The sequence below is a fragment of the Artemia sp. Qi Xiang Cuo genome, chromosome 7 (genome assembly GCF_049724085.1).
Source record: "Artemia sp. Qi Xiang Cuo chromosome 7, ASM4972408v1, whole genome shotgun sequence".
Taxonomy (NCBI): domain Eukaryota; kingdom Metazoa; phylum Arthropoda; class Branchiopoda; order Anostraca; family Artemiidae; genus Artemia; species Artemia sp. Qi Xiang Cuo.
In genome coordinates, this window is record NC_142800.1 from 50936100 (window position 1) to 50955118 (window position 19019).

General features: G+C 32.9%; 1 protein-coding gene across 4 annotated transcripts in view; it reads left to right on the forward strand.

The window, feature by feature from the left end:
- The window catches only part of hppy (MAP4K3-like protein hppy), an 86486-nt gene that overhangs the window by 59981 nt on the left and 7486 nt on the right, over positions 1–19019 (forward strand). For all 4 annotated transcript variants that reach the window (XM_089092371.1, XM_089092372.1, XM_089092373.1 and 1 more), the window contains 7 exons: positions 2074–2267; positions 3859–4063; positions 6012–6283; positions 10569–10770; positions 14225–14308; positions 15915–16010; positions 18691–18817. In XM_089092371.1, coding sequence (XP_088948497.1) covers positions 2074–2267; positions 3859–4063; positions 6012–6283; positions 10569–10770; positions 14225–14308; positions 15915–16010; positions 18691–18817 — 1180 coding nt within the window. The remainder of the gene's footprint in view (positions 1–2073; positions 2268–3858; positions 4064–6011; positions 6284–10568; positions 10771–14224; positions 14309–15914; positions 16011–18690; positions 18818–19019) is intronic.

Below are 19019 nucleotides of genomic sequence, written 5' to 3' on the forward strand. Positions count from 1 at the left end.
ATTTCAGATACATCAGTCCATGTTTCAAGTCAAATGCTTCTGTCGGCGTAATTAACAAGGTAGTTGGAATATACCCTCTCTGAAAGCCCCTTAGTCCTTAATGCCAATTGAAGGCACTCGTTTTAAAATTTACTTATCATTTTTGACACCTCCTTGATTACTGCGCCTAGAAAAGTATGCAACCTGAATTAATCCAAAATTGAAAGCTTCTGAAATGTGTTCATACTTGATTAATAGTTCTGAAATTTTCATTGAATTATATGAATTTTGCGATTTGACAACTTTGCTAAAGTTTTCGTAGTTACTAAAAACCGAATAACAAATGTTTCTGCTAATTAATTGCGAATAAGGTGCGCATATAAATTGGTTACAGGAGAAAAGAAAGTATGATACAAGGTATGCATGTTGCAGAGGTACTTGGAAATTGTTGGAGGAAATTTTTTCGAATATATCGTGCGCTAATCCTGACTCTCATTGCTCTTTGAGCGTTTTTGTTCAACATGAATGAGAATTTACCTTTAAAAACCAATGCATTCAAACAGCTTTCAACAGTTTATTTTATTCAGTTGAATGTGTTGTGCGCTTTTTTTTGTAGTCTCTAATAGAATCAACGTGCAAGATGGTATCACAAGGATCATCATGGACTCTACTAGCTACAACTCTTCTGGCAAACCTATTTGCATAATATTCATAGAATCGTTAGTTCCAAATATAGTCAGTCACAAAGAAAGGAAACTCAAGTTTTTCTCTAATAATACAACAAACAACTAGTGATATCTATCTTTACCGAGTAAAATTATTGTTTTTATGCTAAAACATATGGCAAAAAATTTTGTTGTACCCATTATATTTATATCTTATTTTACTTTGCTTTGGATTGGACCAGATAGAAGAACTACTCTTACGAAAAGGTAATAATAGAGGTAATAATAGATAATTTATGTCGCCTTTCAATTTGAAAGTACCATGTGGTCTTCATTGTAACGAAGCTACAAATATTTTACAATCTGAAAACAAAAGAAACGTAAAAGTGAAAGAATATGCACAGTTCCAAAAAGTTGAGGTTGCATCTGAGTTAGCTTAAGCATTTAATGGGAATCCAAATTCAAGGGAATTAAGATTAAGCTGTTTCTAAATCGTTCTATTTCTGCTGGGAAACGCTTTCGGGCCATTGGTGCCATTAGATTTTAAGCTCTCTTCAATCAGTGATAAAGTGCTTTTTTCTGTGATTTATTTGACCGAATGGTTTCGTGACATGATACGGGTTTTGTTTACACGTAACATTTTGTAACCCCATAGTGGTATTGATTTGTGAATACTCTTCTACTCGGGTAACTTGTTGGCTGTATAATTAGTGATATTCTTATACTAACGAGAAGGATTTTGGAGAGCAGTCATCAGATCTCTGGACTTAAACTGAAAATAAGTTATGCCGAAAAAATCGTATTAGGCAGGGTCTCGAAATCCTTAGATACTATGTTTTATATTGAAAAAAAAGAGGAAAAACCAAGTATTCTGGATTTCATTCAATTTCTTTTTCTTAGTCATCGGCCATAAGTAATTAATTTTGCGTTTTTTTTTATTATCTTAGAAATTTTTTGGTTATTATTATTAATTCAATCTTCACGGGTCCATCAATTGCTGATGAATTCGCTTTATAAAACTTGCTGAATTAAATTCTGGAAGTTGTCTGATGCTGCGAAGTTTATATATATATATATATATATATATATATATATATATTGGCTAATTCGCTTTTATAGAATTCTCTGAATGAAAGTCTGGAAGTCCTAAGATGCAGCCAAGTTTTTTCTCATTTTTTTTTCAATTCTTGATCTTCACGACTCCATCATTCGCTGACGAATTCACTTCTGCTGAATTCGCTGAATTAAATCCTGTAAGTCTTGAGATGTAGTGAAGTATTTTTTTTTTTCATAATCTTTAAGGCTCCATCGTTCGCCGATAATTTCGCTTTTACTGAATTCGCTAAATTAAATTCTGGAAGTCCTAAGATGCAGCGATTTTTTTCACAGTTTTATGGCAAATCATTCGCTGATAAATTAACTTTTATAGAATTTGCTGAATTAAATTCCGGAAGTCCTAAGATGCAGCGAAGCATCTCTGATAGCAGAAGCGGAAGTAACACGCCTCCGATTGCCCCTCGTCGGCGAGAAAGGCGAAGAAATACGTCAATGTCTGAGTCAGCTGAACTAGTCAATGGATTACCTTTGGCACCCAAAGTCCATATGGGAGCCTGCTTCTCAAAGGTTTGCCATTTCATTTCGTTCAAAAAGTCTTCTTTTTGTCCTATTTAAATTGACATTCAACTTAGTATCCTGAGAGTCTTTTTTTGTCTTTGTACATTTGGCATGTGGTCAATGTTATCTGGGGTTCTATTCTTTGATAAAAAAAAAAATATAGTATAAAAATTTCTATTAGAAAAGAAGAATAATAGTGACGACTGTTCAAGAGTCTACCAGTATTTGGCTGCATATATAGTTTTGTTATCTGTGTTATTGTCAAATTTGTGGATTTCAATGTTACGTATAGTGCACAAAATAAATGTCACTGGACTAGCTTCTTCTTTCTGGACTGCTTTGCAATGGTACCGACATTTGCATGAGAAAAATATGAATAAGTTGATGACGAAAAAATGTGTAGGAACCTAATTAGTTCTTAAAGACAAAACTTCAATGAAATTAAGAAATTAAAACATGATGAAGGAAAAGGTTATTTCTACTATAAATACAACGGGAGAAAGCGTGTACACCTTCCTTATGGCAGGTCTAAAGATGCTAGCTGTAACGACGATACAGAAAAAAGACTTGTTAGTGCACAATCCATCCTCTTTGAGCTATGAAAAGCTAATGAAGTAAGGGGAAAAGGAGGTTTTATTGAGATTGACTATTTTGAGGTTGTAGAAAACCGAGATTTTGCTTTCTATTAGAAATATAATTATAATTCGAGTAATTCACTTATTTATATATTAAAAGTCCATAATAAAATATTGTAAACTCATTTTTCTTCCGTATATATCCTTTTCATTATCACAAATTTTAATTCGTTCAATCAATGTTAGTTTAGCCACTTCAATTTGGTCTGAGAGACAAGATATCCTTCAGTGCCTCCCCCCCCCCCTCTATTGGGGTAATTGCAGCTGGAAGTTTAATAAAAATGTAATTTATTCCGATTGCCTAGTCATAATACATAAACGTCTTTTTTAGCTATTAGTCTGTCCCTTTGCTAGGTGCGTGCCATCCCACCATCCTGAAATCTCTTTCTACTTTTTTACGTTTCTAAAGGAAACAAACAAGATTTAAAACTTGAGTCTATAATCAAAGGGAAAATCTTCAAACCCCTTGCGTCTAAAGTATAAACCTGAAACCATATAGGAACACAAAAAGCAAAAATAAATTTTATAGACCTAACCTTATATAATTGAAAGTTAATTTCACACATTTAATGAACCAACTTCCACTTTTTGATTAAAACATTCTTGCACTATAGATCAAAGTACTTGGTATGGACGAAGTGATGTTTGAACAATGAAAACAGGATGAACCATCCTATGCAAAATCTTAAGTTTCGAAATGGTGCTATTTATAAAGTTTCTCATCTCCTCGCCTCGATGCTTACTTGTCCTGTTTAGCCTAGTATTGTTACTATAGCTCATTATCCTCTCAAATAAGTCTTTATTTTAAATTATTTTTTTTTTTCAAATTAAGACATTTTTTATAACTTCAAATACTTGAATATTCTTTAATTAGTTGAAATTAAATGTAACTTGAGATTGATGTCGATTCTTTATAGTTCAAATATTATAGTTGATTTTTTATAGTTTATAGTTGATTTTTATAGGTTTTCAACAGTTGTCCTCTTCGCATTCACTGCTCAACTACGTGGGTTCATCCAATTACCAGAGATCAGCATTTATTAGTCGGTGCTGAAGAGGGTATCTACACCCTAAACCTGAACGAACTTCATGAAGCAGTATTAGATCAGCTTTTTAGTAGGAAAACTACATGGGTGACTGTAGTTAAGGATGTGTTAATTTCCTTGTCTGGTAATTATTTTCTTGTCAAAATTTCTCAAGCTGTCTGGAATGTAATTTATTGCCCAACATGAAGTTGTGTATTATATATTTTACAATGATCCAAGTTTTAAATTGTTAATATAAGTATTTATATTTTCAAAAGAAGCATTTTTATTTTCTTTCTTTGAAATTTTCCAGTCCCAATGCGTACAAATTGAAGTTTCATCTTCTTCCTTTTAAATTTTATATTAAACACTTTGTAATATAGCTGATCCTTCTGGAGATTGAAGATAAAGCTTAGAGAACTGAAGTAAACGAACGCCTGTAAAAGTTAGAGGACTGTCTAGTTGAAAGCTGTACCTTTCATTTCGTTTATATTAAGCTATTTTGAGCTAGTGGTAGTTAACTTTTATCCTCCCATTCCATTTCCTTCAAAATCAGTACATCTCTGCAAATGCAGTCAGGGGAAGGAACCATTTGAGGAATCCTTCCTCAATGCGTAACGAGACTGTTTAGACATTCTTTCATTTTTCCGATATTTCCCAGGTAGAAAATGGTCCTTTTTTTGACAGGTAACACTTAACGTGTGTTCTTCAGCGGTATCTTTCAGCTGAACTATAGTACCTCATTGTCGTTTTTTTTCTAGTTAAGCTTGAAGTCAAAATTATTTCCTGAACTTTATAAGATATATTGTATTAAAAATCTTTCTTATGTTCTCAGATTTTCCAGTTTGGAAACTGCCTTACCTTGGTCAGCTGGAACTTGACTCGTAATGTCATTCTGTGTGAATTCTCCGTAATATCTTGTGTGTGCTTGTGTGTTTTGTTCTAAATTGGCTAAACATCTCTGTTACTCCTTGGTTGTTGCTATCTTTAATATCTATTGTCCTCATCTTTTACTGTCACCTTTGTCCTCTCTCTCTTTCGAATCTCATGGATAAATAGATTGATATAAATACAACTCCCTATTTGCCACCATTCACATCAAATGTGAACGCTTGATGAAATATAAAGTTTATACAACAATCCACTTATATTGGTCTTCAAATTTCTTGTCAATTGCATTCAAACGGTACGTTTCAGGTAGAAATTTGAAATTTTGTGGTGGTATGGTACGAGAATAGGTAGATGAGGACGGACAGAGTTTGTATCATCTCTGAGTGTTTCTTTTTATTGCAAATGTCAGTGATTTTTTTGTACATTTCTTTTTGAAAAGCTGTGAAAAATAGCAGCTTTGAAGGAAGGGGGCTGGTGGGTCGAAAATGGATATAAGATGAAATTTCATCTTCAAAATGAAAAATTTACCAGTTCTAAAATTACCGGAACCAGTGGCGTTGCAAATTTTAAGTTTTGAACAGAGAGATAGAGATTTAAGTCCCAACAGTGAGATACGGAAAAGAGCATAGGACCCATCACGTGCGATACAATTTTTGCTCTGTTACTATCGAAAAAGCATTCGATCTGTGCTTCTAATCTTGTATCTTATGGAATCTATAAAATTCATGTCCTGACTTAAATAAGCCATAATAAGTTTATATATAGACTTTTATATAGGAAGGGTGCATTGGATGCATCCCTACTTGGGATTGCTGTTTATTGCTGCTATTACTTTCGTTCTATATTTGGTCGTTCTTATGTGTGACAGATGATGGAATTTTTTAGCCTGTTATAAATCAATAACGGATAGCTTCTTTACAAAAAGTAGGTAATTAGGAATGAATTGAGCAAAGTTTAGATTTGATTTTGTCGCAATTATCTAGCTTTCAAGATATGAATTATGGATAAAATAAAATTTATTTTTTATTCAGAGCATTAAAAGTTTTTCTATTTCAGGAACCCTTGGTAGATATTAATATTATTTAAATTATACTATTTAAACTATTGGTCGAGGTCTAGAATGTTTTCTAATGTTCTTATTGATTCAATGCTTTCTAATTTTGCTAATTTTGTTGTTTAACGAAAAATCTTCTTTTTTTCAGGAAATAAAACCCAGCAGTTATATCGACATGAATTAGTACCATTACATGCAAAAGCTGGTCCAAAATTTCCAATGACTAAACTCAACTTGCCTGAGTCTTTAATACCCCGAAAACTTGCCATTACAGTCAGAGTTCCTGATACTCGAGGCTCTTTGAAATGTGCCACTGCCAGAAACCCTTACAATGGATACAGATACCTCTGTGGTGCCACATCTTCTGGCATTTTCTTGATGCAGTGGTATGACCCACTCAATAAATTCATGCTTTTAAAGGTTAGAAAGTGATAAATGTATCATTTCGTAGATAGATAGATAAATTGAATTTCATACAAATATAAACAACACAAATAATTAAATAAAGCCAACAGGGAGCTAAGCTCCAAAGGAAGGCTAACAATTATTTCAATGAGTTCAAGTACATTAAAAATACAGATAAAGGAGATAAACTAAAAAAAATCATAACATATAGAAGAAGAAGGACAAAGGAGGCTACCCCAGCACGGCTAAATCTAAAAATAAAAGGCTAAGAAACAAATTATCAAGAAGAATCACCCCGTCATCAAAGGTTAATAATATATTCTACTAATTTAGTCTTTAAAAGTGATCGGCTATTAAGATTTTTTAATTTACTATTTAATTTTAGCCTATTTGCTATAGAAGGGATTTGGTATCTTATTGAAAACTGATCTCTTTCACAATTAATCAAAGGGATTCTATACGCTCCGAAACGAGCCGACGAAGAAGCGATTGAGCGAATAGGGATAACAAGAATTTGTGATTTATAAAGATAACTCGCCGGAAACTGAATATCATAATGCCAGAGCAATAATTGCAATTCCCTAAGTTGATTAAGGTTTAATATATGAAGAAATAAAAATAAAGTTTTTTTTTTCAGAAAGATTTTGAAGTCGTGCAGGACGATGAAAGAAAGTACCAAGGATTCTTACGGCTTTATTTTGCAATGTCTGGAGGTGTTTAAAATGATTAGGAAATGTATTTAGGTAAATAATGGGACAATATCTTAGGTATGATTCTATTAAAGAATGATAAAGAATTTTAATAATTGAAAAAGGAAAAACTTACTTTAATCGAAGTAAACATCCTAAATTTTGGGCTAATTTTATACGGAGATGGTCAGAATGACTACGGAAACATAAAAGCTCGTCAAGAATAAGCCCCAAATATCTATATGTCTTAACCCGTCTAATTCTATACCCAGAAACAACTAACTCATCAATTCTAACTTTAGCAACTCCTTGCTTAGATCTCCCAAAAACCATAATTTCTGTCTTAGACAAATTGACAACTAGACGATTACAAGAAAACCACTGGATAACTGAATTAATTTCAGACGCCATATTCTCGATCAATAATGAAGGGGTTTTAGCTTCAACACATACCACTGTATCATCTGCAAACATAACTGCTAGGCTATCCTTATATGATAAACAATTAGGGAAATCATTTATATATACAAAAAATAGTAACGGTTCAAGCATAGACCCCTGGGGCACTCCAATATCATCCAGGGAGTTGGGCTGAGACAGATGCCCTTGTAGGTCTACTTGGAATCCGTGATTACGTAGATATGACTTAATAAAATCTAATGCCTTTCCACGAATTCCAGAATTACTCAATATTTCAAACAAAATGGAATGATTTAGAGCATCAAATGCTTTTTTTATATCGTAGAAAATGCATGATACATAATTACCAGTATTCAGTGAATCATTTGTAATAAATTCAATAAATTCATATTAGTGATAAATTCATGATGAATTTATCTTTGTTTTTTTTTCTTTTTTGAAAATACTGAAAATATTTGAATTTATCATATGTCATTATTATAAACATGTTGGTAATTTGAATTTAGAGCAAGATTGACAATAAAATAAAAAATGGATTGCTCCAAACATAAGATTAGAAACCATCAACCAATAGAATGCTGAGATTTTTCGTATTTGGGTAAGCAGAGGAATGACCCGCCAGGCAGCGGCGTTGTACTACCAAAAGGAAGTATCTCATTTATTGGATTCTTAGCCTGGACAGTGGTACAAAAGGATAAAGCAAATGACAGGTAAAACGCAGACTGGATTGGATATTGGCTATGATTAGCCGGACAAAGAAACTGCAGATCGCCTAAACTCGTCACTTCCACCACTAAACTCGGAGGATTTTCCGCATGCATCTCCAGATCTTATGGATATCCCAATCATCACAGAATCTCAAGTTCGCCTCAAATTGATGAAACTGAAGAGGACCAGTATTACACCACTCGATATTCCTGTTGGCCTCGTTAAGGCTTTTCCTGAATTTTTGAGTGCTCCGTTAACTTTAATATTCATCAAGATTACAAAGTCAGGCCAGTATCAGCGAAATTGGAAAAGGGGATTCATAACCTCTATCCCCAAAAAGGAGCCCCTGTGATTTTACTGGTGTGCGGCCTATTACGATGACATCGATTTTTGGCAAGATTTATGAAATTTTATCGCTGGGTGGCTGGAAACTTTTATTCTGCATAAAATTGAGCCTCAGCAATTCGATAATATTCCCAAGAGTTCAACAAGCCATTACTTAGTTAGTTTGCTTGATAAGATTTTAAAGCATCTAGATGAACCGGAACGCTGGGTCAACATCATCGAGATTGACTTAAAGAAAGTATTTGACCTGATCTGCCATAGAACCCTTATCCACAAGCTATTGACAAATTTTAACGTTGATGTATATTTGATAAAAATATTTGCAAATTTTCTTTCAGGTAGAAGTAAAAAAAACTAAGTATAAATCAGCCTATTCTGATCCCCTAGGCCCTCTACTTTTTTTGGTTATGGTTAATGAGTTGGCAAATGATGAGTCGGATCGCTTTAATATCGTTGATGATTTATCCATACTGGAGCTGGGTGAAAAGAGTGTTTCAAGTGAGGCAGACAGAATGATGGCGAGTTGGTCAATCCATCTGAGGAGGGCAAAATGATCGTCAATCGTGAAAAATCGCTCATATTAACTTTCTCTTTTCTGAGGGACACTTCGTCCCTTGCTTTACAGAATGTTTCAGTTTGCATCATGGATATCAAACTCTTGGGAATATATCTCACACATGACCTGAAGTGGGAAAAACAGACACAGGAGATGATCAAACGGACAAACCTGGGTATCCTTTCTTTAAAACTCTTTGCTCGTCAGGGTGTTCCAACCCCCCACCTATTGCGTATTTTTCTTACATTTGTCAGACCGCTGGTAGAATATGCTTGTCCCGTTTGGTATTACGGCCTGACTTTGGACCAGAAGGACCGCCTGGAAAGGATCCAGTACCGAGCTCTTCTGGTAGTGTCAAAATCTCCCAAAGTCCCTTATTGCTCCCTTTTGAAACAATTTTCACTTAAAACTCTATCGACACGCCGTGATGAATTGTGTTTTAAATTTGGTGTAGGTATTTGGAAAATTCGTGAAATCCTCCCCCCTGAGCATCTCCCTCCGCGCCAAAGGCTCCCGCGAAATATAGCTCAACTGGTACCAAAAATTGAGCCGGTACCAGCACGGCATATGTGGTACTCAAGTAGTTTTGTTCCCTCGTTGGTCAAGATTTTTAATTCTGCACCCACTCGTCAACAATTGTATATATTTATTTTCTTAAGTTCATTATTCTTTTTATTCGCTTGACTCTGTTTGACTCTGTTTAGTTTGAATCTGTGATATTTCGAATCAATTTACATTTTTGCATGACGATGGCTATTCCTGTGATTTTCATATGTTTTATATGTTTAGTGTCTTATTATGACAAAAACTGCCGCTGATCGGCATGACCGTTTTTATGGCGTTTGAAAATAATATCGTTTTATTTATATTTATTTACCTGATGGTTACTTTAATCGGAAAATTTTTAATTGGTTACTTTAAACACCAGACTTCAACGTTAAAATAAATATGATTTAGGACAAAGCTGCCTATTTTAAGCCTATGAAGGACGATCATTTGACACAGTAGCTTCCATCATGTGAAACATTTATCATTAAGTTTTAACACGACAATAAACAAATAATGAACAAACTAAGCTAAGACGATATTTTTTAGTTTGTCACTTCTCATGACAAAATTCACCTACTTGCCTCTTCCCCTGAAAAAAATTGAAGGGTGGTTACAAAAACAAAAGAAATAAGGTTTATTTTTTAGAAAGGCTTCTATTGCATTTCTTGCCACATGCAAAAATATAATCCGATTTATTGCAGACCCCAAGATTTTGTATTTTGTCTGAGATCCCAAACACTCCACGAAGAAAATCTTAACATTTGTCGTAAAAAGAATTGTGCTAGGAAAAATAAACTTTGGTTAAATTTCTGAATTCATCAAAAAAAATTCTTGTGGAAAATTTTTCTGAACCATTAAACTTTTTTAAGAAATCCGAAATTTCAAACTTTCAAAGATTTTTTTTAACACAATGCAAAACTGTAGGCTTTAGAAAGGTTCTGGTTCTATTTCAAATTTGCTGTAAAACCATCCTGTTAATATCGCATATTTTATCCAGAGTAAAAAAACTATTCTTTTTTTGTCTGATTTTTAGAGGTTTGAATGCTGGTTGCCTTCTCCGTTGTCCTTATTTGAAATATTTATCAGTCCTTCAAAAGAATATCCGATATGTTGCGTTGGTGTTCGAAGAGCGCTCAGTCGGAATGAGTTGAATTTTGAGCTTATTGATCTTAATGAGTCTCAGCCAGGATCCACATGGCTCCAGCGCGAAGAAGATGATGATATGGACGGGACAGGTATTTCAAAATCCTTAATCTTTTCTTGTCACAACCCTCATACTTAATTACAAACAGCGTGGTAAAACAGTGCTTATTGACCTCTTTTAAACTCCATTATTTTTCTTCCGTTTCGATTGCTCTAATGGCTAAATCTTAGTAAAAGTTAAATAGTTGTGAGTGAGCTACTAATGACGAATAGGCTTGCCTAGAAGCATCCTTTTGGTTATTGTACTTGGTTTCAACTGTTTATCTTTGATATCTGTCATTGCTGTACATAAAAGATTATAATGTAGTGGAACATGTAAATACACATCTTTTAATGTTGAAAAAAATATCAAAATATATAGCAGTAGCCTTTAAGTACGCGAGGTAGGGGTTGGGGAGTTGGCCCTTTTCCCCTCCCCTCCTTAAAAATTTTGTTATAAACACTGTTATATAATTTCTTTTACTTTCAATATTATTTTCCCTGTTTTGCTACTTTTTTTAATATTCGCCTCCTCCTTCCGCCTCGACACGTCTCCGAATTATGTTGGCGGTTAATCAGATCTATTTAAATTACTAAGATGTAGTGTGCTTCTAAGGAGTGTCTAAAAAAGAACGCCGGATTTGAATATACTATGAATCGAATTTACCACACGTTTACACCCTTATTTACGAATCTACACGACAAGTATTAGCCTGGAAAATAAAAGCACAGTATCAAAACCTAACCTCAATGATCCATGACAACAAAACTTGCTAAAAAAAAATGTTCCCAACAACAACAAATCAAAATAACAGGCTTTTCAAATCCGGTGTTCTTTTTTAGACACTCTTTAGTTTCTCCAGTTTTCTGTAGTAACAGTTACCTGCATAATTATTTTCGTTTTTCTTTTGTTTTAACTTTTATTTCCATCTTCTTACAAATAATTATTTCATGTATGGATTTTTCCTCAACCTAATTTATGATAGATTATCATTCAAATGAGTACCCTAAAAATATTCTTGGGCAATTTCTTTGAAATAACTTAATATATCTTCCTCAATTTTTTAAGTGCCTACTTTTCAGAGTCATAATTGACTATGCTCATAGCCATGGCTTCTAGTATCCTAAACTTACATCTAAAAATGATTTAGTTATTCTTCCAAAGGGTTTTCAACTGTGGAAAAGCCCTTGTGCCTTGGCTATTCTACTTTTTACGTTCCCATAGTGTTTACGTTATCTTTTCATTTAAATTAAGTGACTTTGCATCTCTTAGTTACTACAGTGTCTCTTAGTCTAATAAGCATCATCATGCTTAGTAATTTACTTCCTACCGAAATCACCTTTCTTATAAACCTGCTTAATTACTATTTCTCCTATAACTAGTTGGTACTTACCCATTGTCAAAAGTCGTATTGATAACTATTAGTATCTTATCCCTTACTTCTTAACCACGATATTTCAAAAACTCATTTATCGTACTATCAGCTTAACCTTATTATTTTCTCTTTTATCAATACGCCTTTAACTCCTCTTTACTCAAGGAGTCTCTTCATTTCTAAGTTATCAACCATTTTTCTCTTGCTATTATTAATGTTATTTTCTACCACTTTATTACGGTTTAGCCCACTCTTAAAATGTTCTGTTTACCTCTCCTTGCTATTCTTTATTACTAGTGTAATCTCCATCTTTAGCTTTAAGTGGGACTAGTGCTGGCGTGGCTGTTGATTTTTCAGCTCTTAACTTACCAATACAATCTCTTACTATCTATAATGTCTAGCTGAATCTTCCAGCTCCTGAACAATATTATCAAAAGTCTTCATTTTAAAGCTCCTTAATTCACTGTTTAATTCATTGTCTACTACTATCGTGTTTTTGTTAGGTTTATCGCGAAGAAACTTTGTTTTATATATAAAAAGTCCTTACCTCTTATGTGAAGTTTAAAGCTTTTCCGCCAAAATCCTTACCTGTTATCAAACTTTCATCCCTCAAACACTGTCTGCTTTCTAACTATTTTCCTAAATTTATTCCGTTCAATATGAAATCTTATTCTAAAATTACCAAATCTAATTCTAATCGCATTCAAATTTTCATCATCAAATGTCAGGATCAAAGTATGGATTGCAGAATAATTAGGCTGTGTCGCCGTTTCGTAAAAAAACGCAGCACACACAGTACGCCTCACATAAAAATATTTTTCCAAAAAATAGTTCCCTTCCACAATACGACCGGCCAGTAGTGTTTCTCAACATGTACCTATATTATCTTTTATCCGTCGCCTTACCTTAAAGTATGAAGTAGTATTTTTTTTTTCCTGCGTAACCGAAAGGACTAGCTACGTATAATGAAGAAAATGACATCAAAATGACTTTTTTACTTCTCAGAGTAAGCCTTACTTTGTCAAGATCATATTTTAATGTCTAAAGTAAGGAGATAATTGAGATATAAGTGATAATAGATATAAAGGAGATAATGCATCATGAAAAAAGGGTACTAATTATTAAGTTTTAAAAACTCAAATAACTCAAAAGATACCAATAACTCAACTTGAAGTATTCCAAATTTAAAGTGACTGTTGTAATTAATTATAATACAATTAAAACTTTCAGTAGCAATATATGACCAAATATTACTCCTTGGGCATACCGGCAAAATTTCTGACGAAATGAAACCTGCCCCCATATGAGAGAGGACACATTGCTCCAGATCAGACAGAAAACAGTCTAGCATTTTCAGATTAATTATACCAGCACCTGGTTGCCTGGCTTCGTTTAAAACAACTGAACGGACCAGATTATCGAATGCTGACGATGTATCGGCGAAAAGGCATCGGGAATCAACAAAAAGGATTGTTAGCCCTAATTAACGATCCGTAAGATTCTGAATACTTAAAAATATCATCTAACATTAAGACAACACGATGGGCTCTGGTTTAACGCCAAACTGGTTCGAGTTATTTACATTTATATATATATATATATATATATATATATATATATATATATATATATATATATATATATATATATATATATATATATATATATATATATATATATATATATATATATATATATATATATATATATATATATATATATATATATATATATATATATATATATATATATATATCGAACTTTTGCTTGAAAAAAAAAGGTAGTGATAATCCTATAATATGCCCCGGCTTTGATTAATATGTGTGCAAATTGATAGTTTGTGGCGATTTTCCTTGGTATTAGGGAATCATGGAAGGGTATATTCTTATTTCAGTTGTTGTTTGTTGAAATTTCTGTGCCCTTAGTAGTTCTGTCTATTTTAGCGTTTTTCTTCTAGTATAAAAATCGTTTTGCACTTTGTGACATGTCCCTTTTTTAAGTAGCAGGTTTTTTTTTTTTTTTTTTTTTTTTTTTTTTTTTTACTGTTACTTCTAATAAAGTTTATTTGTGGTTGCGCAACATGTTTTGTTTTTCTATCCGTTTATTTTCATTAGTTTTAATTTAATTTTAGCTACAGTGGTTCCAAGACGTGACGAATTACCAGTTGTGTGTCTCAAGCAATTGGATAGTGATAACATTCTAGTCTGTTATGACCGTAAGTACGAAAAGCAGCCGATTATATTACTAGTAACGACAAATTAATTAGAAACTTTGGTGTTTTATGCTTTTATTTTGAATGTATTTAAAGAGACTCATCAAAGTAGTTGAATGAGTCATTTGAAAAGGCCTGTACTCCATTATACCAATATTATTCTGGAAGCCGAAAAGACGATTTTACACTAGGCTAGTTGATATGTAAGAAATATTTTACTGTGAAGTTCTTCTACCACCAGTGATTAATGCACTCTCAGAATTTAGGCTGAAATTATTATTCATGTTACAGATTTGGACAATATAGCACCGTGCAGTAGTTGATAGTTTTGTTAGGTGCAATCAAGTTAAAATTTTGAAATTGTTTGTACACGAGCTAATGGCTTATATAAGAATGGCTGATGGAGTTATCTATAGTTATTTATCGGCCAAAAACCGTGTTGTCTTTCTTGTAAAAGGTAAAAACAAAACTTAAACTAAACCTGCACCTGTTAAAATATATTAAACACTCACGCAGTCTCAAATATCTTAGTTTTAGCAAAAGTTGTTAACACAGAGTCAGGAGTGAGGTCAGGTCATTTTCGATAACGAAACACAAGAAAAGAAATTTTAGGTAAGTCCAAGAAAACATGTAAATTAGAAAAAAAAACATCCATTTGTTTAATTTGATAATAGTTATTATATTTTGATTTTTCTTCCGGAATGGAGTAATTGTATCGTACAACATTCTTCCAGTATCGCAGAAATATTTCCAGTGGAGAGAAGGGGCAAGTATTTCAAATTTTTTTCGAGGACGGTAGAAGCTGGAAAAAGGTTTGTTCTAGAGAAGTCACTTTTTCCCTAGAATTGCGAAATTTTGTACTTATTGTCCGGCTTAGTGCCATTTCTTAAAAAAATTATGATTGGGGCCTGATTATTGCTCATTTTATTACTGAAAGCTCCCAGTTTAGTATTATAAAATAAAACGTTTATAGAAAATATTTTGACTGAATTTTTTCAAATAAAGGTGGAGAATGGCACGTCAAAATGAGAACTAGCTAGCAAAAAGTCGTAAAAATTTACCTGTTTTATTTATTTTAAACGGCCGCGTAATTGATTATGGTAAAGCAGAGGATTTTCCATTGGAGATGAATCCCGACACTTAATTTATCCCATTGTTAATTAAGAGTCGTGTATGTTAAATATAATGTAAGTCACAACTCTTTCAGCTAATAGGAGATCATCATAACTTAAAATGCTACCTACATTTTCAATTAATATGTAACTTTCCATTGTTTCAGGTTTTGGTATGGCTTTGACTTTGTATTTTCTTTTCTTTTTTTCACTGAAATATAGTCTAAAGTGAATCATTCCAGAAATTATATGAAGTATTGAATAATAACCAATTATCTAAGCTTTGATGCTAGGCATAAGCTAATGCTACAATCTGGAAAATATCAGTGAAATGAAAAGTAAAAGTTTTCGTAAGAAACAATTTAAAACTTGTCGACCAAAAATGTTGACATTTTGACCAAGAATCATGATAACATGATAATGTTGACCAAAAATCCCTCAGCACGAGTGATAGATTTTTGTAAGTGATAGTTTCCTGTCAATAACTTTAATTTCAGGTTATGTAAAGATTGTAAACATGGAGGGAAAAATACGACCACGATCACATCGCTTACAGCCTGAAATAAGTTTCAACGAGGAAGTAAAAAGCTTAGGTTAGTAAATATATTTAGTGTTCTTATTGTTCTACAGTATAACTTGATAGTAGAATTGATCCCCTCAAAAGTTATGTATAGGGTTAAAGAAACCTGTTAGATTCGAAACTTTAAAATGCTAAGAATTGTCATTGACACATATTATAAACATGGTGGTCAAAATAGTCAACACATACATGATTTAACAAAGGTCAACCCGACAAACAAGTATCGAATCACGTGACTGAAGATAGGTGAGGGAAACATACAAACAAACACAGAAAAATCGACACGGCTACAACTCACGCAGCTAAATTGAGTCTTATTTTGAATTGTCTTCAAACGTAATCTTTATGCTTCAAACAATTGTTTTGTTGTATTTTGAAAGATTTAAACTTTTTGGGACAAAGAAAAAACTGATTTTAGTACTTTTTCTGATTATCGCAAATATGAGTATAAATGACAAAGACGAATCCATTGATAAATAATAATAATAATATTAATTGCCTCAATAGACAGCATAGCTTTTAATGCTAGGAATTAACATCTTAATGATATCCTCTATCATTATGACTATATCATAATTCAAATCAGATTCTACCAGTAAATGGTAAGTTTAGTATTATGTTTTGTCATTTCACAACATTATTTAAAAACAATTGAATTGTTAACGTGTACGTCAAAATAGTAAGACTACGAGTCACGTTTCATCGAAAAACAATTGTTGCATTCAAGGGAATTTTTCTAACACGAATACTTGACTTTGGACTCCATTTGGGTCAAGATTATTCAATTTGAAATCATTGATAAATTAAATACAAATTGGGCACCTTTTTGTTAGGTTGGAAATTACAAGACTAGTTCAAAAACATTGAGTGAAACCAGGCGGTGCCCTATGGAAACGAGGTAAAACTTGCTCGTGCATACAAACTCTCTGTATATAAGAGCCCAGAGGTTGTCCCATACCATCATTATTAGCGACATGCTGTTAATAGGAGATATAGGAAGTGCAATATTTATCATTAGTTTACCAGTATTAAAAAATATACATTTATAAAGTTGTATTTAAGAGCCAGTGGCCAACAAAAAAAAAATGAATAAACAAAGGTGGACAAATCAAAGAACGGCACTCAACACCTTGAGATTATAACTTCCGTACCTCTAAAACATTCTCTATAAAACTTTCCATTGTAATAATTAGCTCCTTAGAAGAGGTCTCCAAGATACCTGGGAGTCATGGTGCATCTCCTCCCAAAAAAACTATTCCTTAAATTCCTCCAACTTTGGCAATTACTCAGAAAATGTTCTAGGTCATCCCCATACCCCCACAAGAGGGGCAAAACTGTGTATATGTTAAAACTCTGCATGTTTTTACATGTGTGAACAATACGTACCGTATATAGTACTACAAAAGGTGACAAGTTGTGAAGAACGTGCAGTACAATATCATCGATATCGTTCATTCTGCTCTCGAGGGATCAGATGTTCATAATATTTTCAATGTATCTAGACACTTAGGTATATGTAGGGAAAATGGTATTTAAGAAACACGGCGGCCGTACAACTGAACAACTGATTGACAACTGAAGAGACAACTACAGAGCATGACGTATGGAAAAAAAATGGGGCAAGTAAATTTTATAGACAGAAATGAAAATGACGTCTAAATTCAAGAAGTTATTCTTTTTCGAAAATATAACTGATAGTCCCTAAGAAATAAGAATAAGTTAAACTCCTTGGAAAATATGACGGCGGAAAATCAAACAGCTTACATAATAACTATCTTACCTGTCTTGCTTTGTTGCGAACTCAAAAGAAAGGAAATTTAAGGGTAATTCCCCCCGTAAACTCTGCCACTGCAGAAAATCCCCTCGCGAAAAATGCCCCCCACTTATTAATACCAATGGCATTTTTTAATTTAAAAGTATTTGAAAAAGTAGGATTGTTGACTTATCCGTTTGACATTATTGGAAAATTAATATCAAGAAAGTGTGAATAATGTCAACGAAAACAACTCTCAACTATTTGTGTTCAAGGATCTCTAAATTCAGTCTACGGGGAAAGCATTAAGAAGGGGAAATTTATACCTTAAACCTTTGCAAGCGTCTACTCAACAACTTCTTAGAGTTTCATGACAATCAGATGAACAGTTTAGTAGCGCATACAGGACACAGACACAGATAAACACACTAATATCCATTCTAATGTATATATGCAGAAGAGCGTCCCATGTAAATAGTAACCGAAACACAAAAAAAGGAAATGTTGTATCATATACTCAAAAAGAATTTGCTTTTGATGCATTAAATTTGACTAGAAATTCGGAAATGTGATATTTAGCTGATATATGGAATGTCTATTGGTCATTACAAATAGTCAGAGAAAAATGCAGAATCATAGGTAACCATAACGAAAATCAAGCAATAATGCAATTGACAAATTTTTTCCAATTCATTTAGAAAAGAATATCCCATCCGTAAAATTATTCTGCAAGAAAAAAAACTGGTAAGAAGAAAGAATTTTAACAGTAAATTTTTTTAAAGCGTAGAATTTTATCGAACCAACACATTGATGCCAAATATCTTTTATATATTAAAGTGATAATTTTAGTTTTCTATACATCCCTTTGTCATCTTCTTTTGTTTCACCTAGTTTTCCAGTGGCTAAATCTCTACTCCTTTTTTCTTCTTATTTTTTTCAGTTTGCTTAACTGACAGTGTACTGGCCTTTCATTCGCATGGTCTTCAAGGAAAAAGCTTACGAAATGGAGAAATAACCCAAGATATTGCAGATAGATCAAGGATATACACCCTCATAGGGAGTGATAAGTGAGTTTTTAATTTTAATCTGTATTGCTTGTTTTTTATGGTAGCTAAATTGTTGTTATTAACCATACTTGTGTAAATTTTGGGATAGGAGATAACAAAGTGGGGGACTATGGGACATGCTACTTTTTTATAGTCCCTATTTTGATAGATTTTAGTTTCGTTTGTTTATATCTATAAAAAAATATCGTAGATGGTCCTATGA